Source organism: Pinus tabuliformis, chromosome 6 (genome assembly GCF_031772625.1).
Source record: "Pinus tabuliformis cultivar Carrire ecotype Pingquan chromosome 6, CPIR1, whole genome shotgun sequence".
NCBI classification, from domain to species: domain Eukaryota; kingdom Viridiplantae; phylum Streptophyta; class Pinopsida; order Pinales; family Pinaceae; genus Pinus; species Pinus tabuliformis.
Genome location: NC_142292.1, coordinates 2,081,824,519 through 2,081,838,451, shown reverse-complemented (window position 1 = coordinate 2,081,838,451; position 13,933 = coordinate 2,081,824,519). Strand labels below are relative to the sequence as shown.

General features: G+C 36.7%; 1 protein-coding gene across 2 annotated transcripts in view; it reads right to left on the bottom strand.

The window, feature by feature from the left end:
- LOC149267572 (secretory carrier-associated membrane protein 1-like) overlaps positions 1 to 13,933 on the bottom strand; it is a 194,561-nt gene that overhangs the window by 113,604 nt on the left and 67,024 nt on the right. For both annotated transcript variants that reach the window (XM_089399159.1, XM_089399157.1), the window contains exons 3-6: positions 9,258 to 9,368; positions 9,095 to 9,157; positions 8,513 to 8,546; positions 8,294 to 8,419 (exon numbers count right to left, since the gene is read on the bottom strand). In XM_089399159.1, coding sequence (XP_089255285.1) covers positions 8,294 to 8,419; positions 8,513 to 8,546; positions 9,095 to 9,157; positions 9,258 to 9,368 — 334 coding nt within the window. The remainder of the gene's footprint in view (positions 1 to 8,293; positions 8,420 to 8,512; positions 8,547 to 9,094; positions 9,158 to 9,257; positions 9,369 to 13,933) is intronic.

The following is a 13,933-nucleotide window of genomic DNA, read 5'->3' as shown; positions in this document are numbered from 1 at the left end:
CCCGTCCACCCCCCCTCCCCCCTTTGTTAAATGTCAAATAAGTAGGGGGGGCAGGCGAAGTGTCATCTTCGTCCTTAGATGTGATCATATCATAGGATCAGTTGGTGTACTAATAAAAGGTTTGAGTCATTTAATTGCATATGACAAATCTCAGACCCCCCCCCCCCCCCTTTGTTAATTGTCAAATAGATAGAGAGGCCCATTGGTGAAGTTTCAATTGTTTATTAAAATCAAAGCACTTGGAACACTATAGAAAGTGTCTATGGTTTAACTAATGAGCGATCTGTAAGAGTCCAAGGCTAAGTGCCCTTAGGTTTTAAGCCCATGGTTCTGGTCAGCAGTCATGTGCACGTAGGAGCTAACTACTAGGAGATACAAGACATAAATTTGGCGTTCAAGCAAATTCAGTTAGAAAATTAAAGCATGTGTGGATGCAAAATTTAATAAATTAGGCTGGAATTAATTGGTAGTGTCTATAAGATGAAATGAGACAATGTAGGAAAATAAGTTCCCATGCAAGAAAACACATTGGAGCTATTATTAACATAGAAAACACGGGTTTTCTTTAAAACTAAACAAGAAGATGAGAGGGAGTTAAGCATAAGAGTGAATAGGAATAGATATGGAACATAGAAAAAGTTTAAATTAATGATTAAGAGCTAAGTCTATAGAAAAGTACTAGTGTGTTTAAAAGAAATGTAAATCTCAAGCATTCATAGTTTGGTTGCAGAAAATAGATTTGATAAAGAACATATTGGAGAATAAGAAATTGTAAGGAATCATATTTGGATCAAAGAATCAAAATAAGATTTGGTTGTTGTAGAGCATGGGGCAACAGATCTGAGAGTTAAATAAATTGGTACAACAATATTTTTTTTCAAAAGGCTTTAGAACTGTGTTTGAAAATTGATGAAATAGAGATATGATAGGCTGAGCAAGTGAGTGCTTATGGATCAGTGGGGGTTTGTTCCTCCAGTAGGTCCGTTCCTGCAAATTTAAGAAGATGGTGCTTCCAACAAGTTGGTTCTTGCAAAGAAAAGGGGGTTTGATTTTCTTGTAGGTTGGTGTCTACATAATTTGATGTAATTTAAAGTTAAAGCTTTCATTTACATAATAATAAAAAAGAATTTGAATTTAAGCACAAAACAGGACATTAACATCCTTAACATTATCACGCTATCGATTAACATCCTTGACATTATCACACTACCCATGCATTTATTTAAATGATCCATCGTAATAATACTAGTGCAACAATCACTGGATTGTGTTTAGCATGGAGAATTGTCAATGACCAAAGATGGTAAATCTCCACCATGAAGTGCAACACTATAAAAAGAGATATGTCAGAACATTCCAATGATTAAACTTAACCTACCGAAAGGAGTACTCACAGAAATTGGGTGGTTATGTGACCAAACAGCACATCCTCACGTGCCCGTAGAGAAATGGAATATTAAAGGGAATCGGATGGTTATGTTATTTAATTGTCTTAATTAAAATTATATAAATAAATTTAAAGGAATTAATAGTTAGTTTTATCTATATATAATATTATTTTTGAGATAATTGGTATGCTTAACTTGCTATTTGAGTACTTATTATTTAGGGACATTTAAGTTTTTAAAATCAAATATATATTAGCATTTAGCATGCTAGAATTTTATCCAATTTCAAATATTTTTCACCAAAGTATTTTAATAAAACATTTTTGGCTTGAGAAAGGGTGTTTCAGGGGTATCTAAGCAGTCAAAATCACAAGAGATCGCACAAGTCTTGAGCCCTAACATGACTGAATTTTAGCCCAAAAAAATTTAAACAAATGACTTTCACATCACTAGTGACTTAACAGTACACCCCATCACCATCTATTTTAAATTGCATCTCAAAATCTAAGTCTAAACTTAAGCACACTTCTAAAGGGTTTGGAACGAAGTCTACGGCTTAATACAAATACAATCATTCTTTTTTAAAGTACTTTCTTAGTTTTAAGTATCGATTTAGAGTGAATGTCCAAGTAACTTTCATTTTTCACATCTCTCTGAGAAAATGGTGTTGGATACATTGTGGTAATCTTGTCTCCGAATTCTGGCATCTGTTTAGCCATTGCCCCACAGCTTATTGATGTGAGAATCATGTAGGCAACTAAGCGAGACAATTTATTTCTGTGTCACTCTCATATATTCAATGTCAAACTTTATTGTTGAGATTTTCTGTTTCACAAAATAGGCAAAAATCGCTAATGTGTGACAACAATAGGAATTTGTTGCTAGATTAGCTCCAGGTTGTTGGGAGAGAGTTAATGCATCCTATATTTGATGTGAGAGGATTTATGAGGCAGTTAGATTCTCTTAGCTATAAAACAGGGATCCATATGGATTGTTTTGGAGTGGTGAGAGTTTTTGAGGAAAATATTATTTTGTAATCTCCTATTTGATAATAAAGAATTGTCGATGCCTATGTTTGGTGGACGTAGCCCAGATTGGTTGGGTGAACCACGTTAATTTGTTGTCTCCTGTGTATGGTTATTTGCTGTGTATTTGTTCTTTTAATTGTTGCACATTTTTTGCCTCTAACAAATGGTATCAGAGCATGTTGGAGGCGTCGTGTGAGCCTACAGAAGCTTGCGTGGAGGTGGAGCGCATACTCCCTTACCTGCTGGTGCGTAGTTGATTGCTGGTGGTGTGTTGCTGGAGCGCTGGTGCGTGGAGGTATTACGCTGGGAAAATAAAATCAGTATACACTGGTGCGTATGTGCTTGCTGGTGCGTATGTTCAATTGATTGTTGTGATTGTTGGTGCGTTGGGCGTAAACCAACTGCGGATGCGTGGAGGCCAACAGACCAGACAACCTGCGTGGAGTTGATTGCTGGTGGTGCGGTGGTATTGTGTGCTGGCCATGTCCCTTTGCTGCGTGGAGTCCCGGAGTACTGGTGCATTGAATGGTGCAGTGGAAGGTATTTTCTAAACCTGCGTGGAGACCTGTGTGGACCTGCGTGTGCGTGAGGGCTGGTTTATTCATTGCGTGCTGGTGTTGTTGGTGCTTATGATTGCGTGTGATAACTGGTGCGTATGATAACTCGTGCGCCTCAAATTTGTGCTGATGCGTAATTATAAATGTTGGCAACATTATATATATGGCATAATCGTATTACTGTTGAGTCAAATTTAAATTGCTGAATCTATTACCATACAATAACCTCAGTCTTGAAATTGATAGATTCGACTCAACTTGTTTGAGAGTTCATGAATACAAAGACAGTCTAATATAAGGCATAGGCAATTTTTTTTTAATTGTTGGTATTTAAAAATTGGATTTGGAGATTATTGTTTTTTGGTTGATACAAGATGGCGAAAACTCAGAGTGCCCGATTTGAAACTGAGAAGTTTAATGGAAAAAATAATTTCGAGATTTGGAAGGTGAAGATGTACGATTTGCTTGTCCAACATGGTGTGGCAAAGGCATTGTTGGGCAAATCCAAACAACCTTACAACATCACAGATAATGATTGGGCCGAGATGGATGAAAGAGCAATCAGTGCTATTCGACTGTGTCTGGTGATGATGTCCTGTTTAATATCGTGTCGGAGACAACAGCTGCTGGTTTGTGGAAGAAACTGGAGAAACTATACATGACCAAATCCTTAACCAATAGGATTCTCCTGAAGCGACAGTTGTTTGCGAATGAAGGAAGGTACATCGATTGTTGATCATTTAAATGCTTTTAATACTCTTCTGGTGCAATTACAAAGTATAGAAGTAAAAATTCAATCCAAGGATAAAGCTATTACTTTATTGTGCTCATTGCCCGAGTCATGGGATCATTTTGTTACTTCTATAAGTCTTAGTTCATCAGAAACTATTGAGTTTGATGATGTAGTTGCATCATTATTATCGGAAGAAACAAGGAGAAGGTCGCATTCAGAAGCCTCTACATGAGAAGTTATGATGGTTAGAGGTCGTTCGAAAGAAAGACGCTCCAGTAGGGCGAGTGACTCACGTTCAAAGTCAAAAGGGAAGAAGAGTAAGGTAAAGTGTTGGTTTTGTGGCAAATCAAGACATTTAAAGAAGGATTTCTGGAAGCGACGGCAGCAAACTTCTAAAGCAGATTCTTCGACAGAGAAGAAGGAGGCAAATACGACAGATACAGGTTCAGCATCAGGTTCAGGTCTGAGTGATGAAGTATTATCAGTTAATGTGTCAAATCATGGTAAACATTGGTTGTTAGATTCCGGTGCATCAAACCACATGTGTATTCATAAAGACTGGTTTAAGACATCTAAATCAATTGATGATGGTGTTGTGTACATGGGTAATGATGTAACATGTAATATTGTGGGAATTGGGAGTATACAACTGCAAATGTTTGATGGGACAACTAAAATGTTAACTGATGTGAGGCATGTACCAGATTTAAGGGAAAATTTGATTTCATTAGGAGCACTTGATTCAAATGGATATAAAACTGTAATTCAAGGTGGAGTAATGAAAATTTACAAAGGTATTTTACTAGTTATGAAAGCTAAGAAGGTAGAAAATCTATTTCAGTTAGAAGGAAGTACAAGGTCAGATCATGTGTCTACGATGTCTGAACATGACAGTAGTTCCATTCACTTATGGCATCAAAGTTTGGGGCATATGAGTGAAAGAGGGTTAAAAATTTTGGCTGAGCGCAAGTTACTTCCAAATCTAAAGTCTGGAAAGTTAGATTTCTGTAAGCATTGTCTGTTTGGAAAACAAAGTAAACAAAAGTTTAAAACAGGCAAACATACTAGTAAAGGCATACTTGATTATATCCATTCAGATGTTTGGGGACCAGCCCCTACAACCTCATATGGTGGCTCGTCTTATTTTGTATTATTTATTGATGACTTTTCTAGGAAAGTGTGGGTCTACATGTTGAAAAGGAAGTCTGGTGTTTTTCAGTTTTCAAGCAATTTAGAGCATTGGTAGAAAACAGCACTGGTAGAACAATAAAATGTTTAAGAACTCGCAATGGTGGTGAGTTTACTTCCAAGGAGTTTGACAGCTATTGCAAGGATGCAGGGATCGAGAGACATAAGACCACGGTTTATACTCCTCAGCAAAATGGAGTTGTTGAACGCATGAATAGGACTCTTCTAGAGAGAGCAAGGAGTATGTTGAGTAACGTTGGGTTGCACAAGGAGTTGTGGACTGAAGCGGTGGCAACAGCTTGTTATGTGGTAAACCGATCTCCATCAATGGCGATAGGCTGCAAGATTCTTCAAGAGGTATGGAAAGGACACCCTTGTGACTATTCTAAACTCGGAGTGTTTGGTTGTGATGCATATGCTCTAGTGCCTAAACATCAGCGAACTAAATTAGATCCAAAGTCTAAAAGGTATATCTTTGTTGGGTATGGTGTTGGAACAAAGGGATATAGATTGTGGGATCCTACTACCTGCAAAATCATCATCAACAGAGATGTAAAGTTTAATGAATCCTCTCTTGTACAGTTAGATGTAGATAGTAGATTGAAACAGGATGATGTATCTGACTTTCAGTACATTCAGTTTGATAGCATTTCTAATGATAGTCATGATGAACATAGTTCAGATACTAGTCATGAACAGGTTTCAGAATCAGAACATGAACAGGGTTCAGGTATAGATCATGAACAGGTCTCAGATACTGATCATCAAGAAGTTCTTACAGATGGTAGTCAGCCAATCGAGGAAGCGCCAGAAACATCCTTAAGGAGGTCGACAAGAATCAAACGGCCACCGAGAAGGTCTGATGATTATGTCACTTCTGTTGTATTTACTGCTAATGACGATGAACCTCTGTGCTATCAGGAAGCAATAGAAGGTTCGAAAAGTGACAAGTGGAAAGCAGCCATGAAGGACGAAATGATGGCCTTAGGTAAGAATGGCACATGGGATCTGGTTAAGCTTCCGAAAGACAGGAAAATTGTGGGGTGTAAATGGGTTTTCAAGCTGAAACGGGGTGTGAATGATACGGAAGACAGGTACAAAGTGAGGCTGGTTGCAAAAGGGTTTTCTCAGAAAGCCGACATTGACTTTCATGAGATTTTTTCACTAGTGGTTAAAATTGTTTCAATTAGAATTGTGTTAGCATTAGTGGCTTTTCTTGATTTAGAGTTGCAGCAGTTAGATGTTAAGACTGCATTTCTACATGGAGACTTAGATGAGGAAATTTATATGGAACAACCGGAAGGGTTTGTTCAGCATCGCAATGAGAAATTTGTCTGCAGGCTCAAGAAGTCATTATATGGCCTGAAGCAGTCGCCTCGGCAGTGGTATAAGAAGTTTGATTCTTTCATGTTGAGTCAGAAATATGTTAGAAGTGAATATGATCATTGTGTTTATTTTAAGCAATTTAAAAATGGCATATTCATTATCTTAGTATTGTATGTTGACGATATGCTTTTAGCAAGCAAAAGCATAGAAGAAATCAACAGGTTGAAGGCTCAGATGGCAAGGACATTTGATATGAAAGATCTAGGAGCAGCAAGACAGATTTTGGGCATGGAGATTTTCAGAGACAGGAGCAATGGTAAGCTATGGCTATCACAACAAAAGTATATTGAGAAAATACTTTTGAGGTTTGGTATGAATAATGTGAAGCTTGTGTCAGTCCCTTTCGCTTCCCATTTCAAGCTTTCTTCGAGTTTATGTCCTAATTCAGATGAAGAAAAGGAATTTATGTCTCGAATTCCATATGCTAATGTAGTAGGGTGTTTAATGTATGCGATGGTGTGTACGCGACCAGATATTTCACATGCAGTTGGGGTTGTCAGCAGGTATATGGCAAATCCGGGTAAAGAACACTGGTCAGCAGTGAAATGGGTGCTTCGGTATTTGAGAGGCACAAGTAGTTATTGTATCACTTACAATAAGAGTAGTGAATTTGTTTGCGGATATGTTGATTCTGATTTTGCAGGTGATTTGGATAAGAGAAGGTCAACATCAGGGTATGTCTTTACTCTTGCAGGTGGAGCTATCAGCTGGATGTCAAAGCTACAGAACATTGTTGCTTTATCCACTACTGAAGCAGAATACATTGTTGCTTCTCATGCTTGCAAAGAAGCGATTTGGTTGAAAGGTTTGTTTGGTGAGTTTGGTAGGCTGCAGGACAACATCAAGTTATTTTGTGACAGTCAAAGTGCAATACATTTGGCTAAGAATCCGGCCTATCATAGTAAATCAAAGCATATACCGATCAAGTACCATTTTGTAAGACAGGTTATCACTGAAAGGGTAGTCTCTCTTGAAAAGGTGCATACAAAGGAGAATTGTGCAGACATGTTCACGAAACCAGTTTTGTTAGAGAAGCTACGTTGGTGTTTGGCTTCTCTTGGCTTGCAAAAAAGATGAAAATAATAAAAAAACAGGGCATCAGGCTAATTGTTGTCAAGGTGGAGATTGTTGAGATTTTCTGTTTCACAAAATAGGCAAAAATCTCTAATGTGTGACAACAATAGGAATTTGTTGCTAGATTAGCTCCAGGTTGTTGGGAGAGAGTTAATGCATCCTATATTTGATGTGAGAGGATTTATGAGGTAGTTAGATTCTCTTCGCTATAAAACAGGTATCATACGGATTGTTTTGGAGTGGTGAGAGTTTGTGAGGAAAATATTATTTTACACTCTCCTGGTACTCTCCTGTTTGAAAATAAAAAATTGTCGATGACTATGTTTGATGGACATAGCCCAAATTGATTGGGCCTGTGTATGGTTATTTGCTGTGTATTTATTCTTTTAATTGCTGCACATTATTTGCCTCTAACATTTATTCAATGTCAAACTTAAATCAAGTGATTACCTCTATACAAAACCCCACTTCGGGCCATGAATCTTATTGCTGGTTCCCTCTCTCATCGTTAGGAGGCACCAACTTTATTTTCATTGGAAGTTGTAACAAAATTACATCACTTTCCAATAACGATCTCAATATCGAGACAAACTCCTTGGTTCTTTCGGTGTCTACAACTTGTGCAAATTCTTTATATCAGTTTTTCTTTGTTAGCGTCTTTATATAGGTTAGCATCAATATATTTCTTGTTAAACATTCGAATCAAGTAATCAATTTTCTTATTATCGTTATCATTGTTAACATTATTATTAATAAATCTCAATGATAATCTCAAACTGTAAACCATTGCATGCATTAATCTCTTTACACCCTATTTCACTAAGTTACAATCCTCACACATCTTACATCAAGCATGTAGCACATATTAAATAAGCAATGTACTCTAACAAGAATAATCGTAAACTTTGGGGAGGTTTTGTAGAGGAGAAGAATATATACCCAACCAGGTTGCAAAGGCAATATACATCAATTTCTGTGAAGGAGGAGGTATTTCTCCCGCAATGTCATGATTCATAATTGGAAAAAAGGGAGGCCAGTTTTTCTTCTCGACCACAAAGCGTCCAGCTGCAAAAGATTGCAAGAGAAAATTAAAAAACTTCCGAGGAATAACAGAAAAGAATGCCAAATTTATATATCCAGCATTAGAAGACTACTTACTACGGGCAAGAGCTTCTTCCCTTCTCCTGATTTCCTACAGTAATTCAACAATGGTTAGCTTGCACCTTAAAATGCATAGCATTTGATTCTGAGAATAGTACATCTTCACATGCTACTAACTTCAACTGATTCAAAAATCAAAATGACAATGGTATAGCATTGAATTAGGAAATTTTGAAAACATTTATATAATTATGGGAAAAACTTTTTGAACACTGTATGATTTTGTTGAGATGTTTTATTTTTCTGGTGAACATTTCAGCATATCTCAAGGTTGTTTTAGATGCTTTTAAAAATGGATGAGGTGTTAACTCAAAACCTTGGATGTTTCAATTAGATCACAATATTCTAATAATTTCATTATCATATTTTTATTCTAATAATTTCATTATCATATTTTTAACTTTCAAAAACGTTCCAAGCCTTTAAAAATAGGTGAAGTGTTCATCCAAAACCTTGGATACCTCAACTAAATCACAATATTCCAATAATTTCATCATCATATAAATCTGCATACTAAAAAAATATATGACCAAAATCAAAACAAACAACGTGCTTTTGTTTTACAAAGAGCAGAAATACCTGCTCCTTCCTGTTGAGTTCTTCCTCCCATGCTTGCAAATCCCTTTCCCATTTCTTTAAGTCCTGGATATGCCATTTGTTAAAAGTTATCAACTCGATAAAAGTAATCAATCAATATAACTTTCGTAACTTTGACAATCATGAATCTCATAAGCTCTCATACTTTGTTCCCAAGTGGAATGCCAACAGTGACATCCCGATCAGAAGTGAAGTCAGCCGGTTCTGGTGGCAGAGGTGACAGCTTTGAATTTGCTGCTGACGGGCCACCCGCAGACTGCAAACATCAACGTTCTTAAAGTTATGATATTTTTTCAAGTGCCATGCGTTAATTTTATGCTGAGAATAAAATGAATTACAAGTATCATTATTCAAATATTTTATTTATGGTTAATATTCAAATAATTCGTTTTAATTATTGAAAAATTTTAAATATGATATTTTATTTTCAAGTTGAGAATAAAATGAATTATATCTCTTCCCAATAAAAAACTGTGGTCATTATAAAGTTGTGATGTCAAGGCATCTTGAAAGTAATGCAAAAGGGAAATGAAGGGAGAGAAAAGAAGACTTTTCACCTCAATTGTCAATAGCCTTCAATGGTTTCACTACTTAATAATGTTGTTCAAAGAATATTTGGGTCAAGGGCATGGCTATGTAATCTTAGGAGGAACCCTTAATTTAAGAGCTCTCAATGAACCTTGTGGTGGAATTTGTTGGTGCTAGTATATTTATAATTCTAGTGGTGCTTGTCTTGAGTCTAGAATGAAAGATCCTTATGAGTCTTATGGAGGTCAATTAAACCACTAGGTGGAGAATTAAGAGGAAACCCAAGGTATAACAAATTTGGTATCTAAAGTGGTGTAGGCTTGAACCTATCATTTTCCACCATAAGTGGATAGAACAATGGGAAGAAATAGGTGATCCTCTTTATGAGATATAGCCAACAAGGTCCATGCAAGGACAATGACCTCTATCGAAAATTATCCCCCATGAAAATAGTTTAAATCTCTTTAATAGATAACAAAATAATGTGGAGAGGTGTATATAGTAAAACCTCCCCTCTAACCTCATAGTAGATAGGAGATCTAAAAATGAGGTGATCGTATGTCAGTCTCCTACAAGTGGAATAGTTAGTAAGTCTTATTAAATTGTGGGCCATGGTGATCTATTTTGACACAAAGTTTTATTTCCCCTAGAATGCTCCTAGATAGATCTAATTTACCCACCCAGTCAACTTTATTTCTAGGTGCCTGACGTTGATGGACCCAATGAAAATCAAACTCGTGCCTCATGACAGAGGGAAAATGACTTGGAAGGGGGGGCTTCAACCAAACTATCTACCCTATAGGGCTTATTTTGACACAAATTCGATGGGAACATACCTTAAATTAACAAAGGGGAATATTTTGTTGGCATGTATATGTAGGTCTAAAAATAAGGTTTATCTCTTAACCGCACAAAATGATCAAAATAAAATTCCATCTTAGATTTAAGACCCTAAAGAAGGTCAATCTAAGTGACCTAAATGTATTTCCTTGTTGATAAGCACATAATGTCCTTCAAAAAATAGGGGTGCTCTCTAATATGATATCCCAATTATACCTCACATCATTTGGTATGATAACCCCATCCAAACTCTATCATGGATGTGATTATCTCAGTCGATGATTTCCATGAATTTAAGTGCTAATGCAAGACTATTCTAACTTATCAGGTAACGAGGAGTATAAAATGCAAGACTATTTTAACGTACCCTAGCTAGGAGTAACTAATTAAAATAAATGAAGACAAATGATAATAGCTCAAGTGTAGCTAGTGCGTTTAATTCCCCCTCCACATGGGTTTTACTCTCTAGAGGCATGTTAGCCTGTGTGGCCAAAATTTGAACAAGTTGAAAATTGTGACGAGTAATTCCTATAAGCTCAACGTAGCAGGAGAAATTGAATATCTTGATATTGAGGTGAACAGTGGCATTCATTATGTTTTGATCTTGGGTCTTTCCCAGAACAATACTCCAAAGTTACCAATTCACGAGTTACCATGAAAAAAAAAAATGGACAACCAATGACAGATAATTTTCTTCATTATTAAGAAAAACAATTACTTGTATTTTAAGAAAAATATAAATTAGTAATATCTAAGATGTATTAATTTGTACAATAGTCAATAACAACAAAACAATTAACACCATCTCTTTATCATCTCAAAACAATCTTTGTTGAAAATGTAACAAGAAAATACTAATTTAATTAATTCATTAAATTAAATTAGGAATAAAATTGTAATTCCACATCTCATTACAACTTGTATTAGTTAACTAAGTTCATTTGACTTAGTTGGCTCCATTAATTCGAGTTGAGGGTCTAACTTGAGTCATGTAGAGTGTATCCTACTTTGTAGGAGCCCTGGTTGATTTTATTTTGAGTTGTAATTAATTAATTCAGTTTAACTGAATTAAAGTCAATTAAACTAGTTCCAATTGTTGTAGGAACTAGTGGGAGGTCTAGTAGTGTGGTGCTGCTTGAAGTGATCAACAAGTTAACTGATGATTCACTCATAAATAACTCATGCATGTCGGATCTAAGAGTTACCCAGTTGAGATTGGAGTTCAAGGTCATTGTACTATCAGTTGTATAATCCTATGAATTGTATAGGTGGTGCATGTAGTCAGAGGAAGGTCTATGATGGATTGTGCAATTCCTTTGAGGAATTTCCCTAATTAATAGGGGGCTAATTCCTAAGGAAACAGTGCAAGGAAATAGGGACTTGCGCAAGCGAAAAATTGGTTAACTATTGGTTTGGGCTTGTCTAGAAAGTTGTGAGAAAGATAGAGATAGTGCAGAGCTTGCTCGAGATTGAGAAAAGCATTGTAATCTTCTCATATTTTCTGACGAATGCAATATACAGATAACAGGGGTTTTTAGCTATGGCTTTCCCCAGGAAATCTTTGTGTAATGTGTTGATTGAATTCTTTCTCTTGTATACTTTGTCATTTCGCGATCATTTAATTGATTCTGCTGATGAGTAGAATAGATTCAAGTCTATTGTTTTAGTAAATTACAATTAGCAGTTTAAATCTACAAGGAATTTCTACATGGTATCAGAGAAGAAATCACTCTAGAAGAGGAGAATATGAATTTCTCTTTTGTAGTTGAAAGCGAATTTGCAGTATCATACTTCAGAGCGAGTAGGATGTCATTCTACGGATTGAGACTCGAATATTCCCTTAAGGGTATTTCGAACTATATTTATTCAAAGGACAGGATGGAGGTAGTGTTAGAAGACAATGAGCTTAAGGAATTCAAAGACAAAGATATTCCTAAGCCTCTAGCCACTGATACTCAAGATCTGGAAGAGTGGAGAAAATGTGTTACAAAGTCAAGAAGGATTATCCTATAAGGAGTTTGAGATCATTCTGTCTCGAACCTCCACTGTAAGGAAACTCCATGTGCAATGTGGAAGGCCTTGACAAACCTGTTTCAAATAGTAGTGACCACTAGACGTTGGCGCTAAAGGACAAGCTCATAAAAGTCAAGATGGAATGGGACGACACAATACTAAAGTACTTGACCAAGTTCACCCAATGTCAGGATGATCTTGGAAGTGTTGGTGTTACAATTGTTGAAGATGATATGGTTAGCCTAGCACTTCTAGGCCTTCCCAAGAGTTGGCATAGCTACCAGGACTCAGTAAATGGGAGGAAGAAGCTACCAGAGTGGGAGTGTTTTTTTTCCGACTTGGTGCAAGAAGACATTTGGTGGAACACCATATATGGATCCTCATCCAAGAATGATGATGAGGAGAATTGTGCCTTAAGTGGAAAGGCGAATAAAGGGAAAGGGAAGTCATCCCATTCCAAATCAGATTCCAATCAGGACAGAAAGAAGAAGGACTTGTCGAAGATTAAATGTTTTCATTGTCATGAGTTGGAACATTATGCCACGAAGTGCCTGCACAAGAAGGCCAGGAAGAAGCCCTGAAGAGGAGAGGTAGGTGAAGCTCTTGCTTCACTATTCTAGATGGATTTCACCCTCATTGGTTGCATAATGACATCGATGATGGGTAGTCTGTGGTATATGGATAGTGGAACCTCATTCTATATGACCAAAAATAAAGAATTCTTCAGTGACTTGGAGGAGAAGGACCTCCAGATGCACATCATGGGAGATGATGGGAGGTATAGTGTGACCGGCATCGATATTATTACATTTTAGAGGGATTTTGGTTCTCCTCTCACATTAGAAGATGTCATGTATGTTTCGGATTTGAAGAAGAATTTGGTTTGAGTTTCCATTTTGGAGAACTATGGCTACAATGTGATATTTAGCAAAGGAAATGCTTTCCTTCATCACATAGCCTGAAGACAAGTGAAGTGGATCGGGGTTCAGGTGAAGAACCTCTACAAATTGGATGTAGAAGATTGTGTTTCTTTAAGAACAAAAGCAAAGAAGGTGCAAAGTTGAGACATCAGTGAGTTGTGGCATAGAATATTAGGTAACTTGCACCACGGAGCTTTGAAGATCATGCAACAAATTTCTACATGACTTCACAATGGTACATTAGAGCAGAGAGACACATCGAAAGAGTGTAAATTAGGTAAGTACACCGAAGATAGCTTTCATGATAAGGACAGTCAAGTGCAATCAATCCTTGAAAGAGTTCACTCAGATGTGTGTGGAAAGTTCTCGACACCCTCCATGGCCAAGCACAGGTATTATGTAATATTTGTAGATGATTTCTCATGTAAATGTTGGATTTTCTTCATGCAGAAGAAAGATTAGATGTTCCCTAAATTTTTTAAATTTAAAGCACTTGTTGAGAAAGACACTGGTAGGAAAG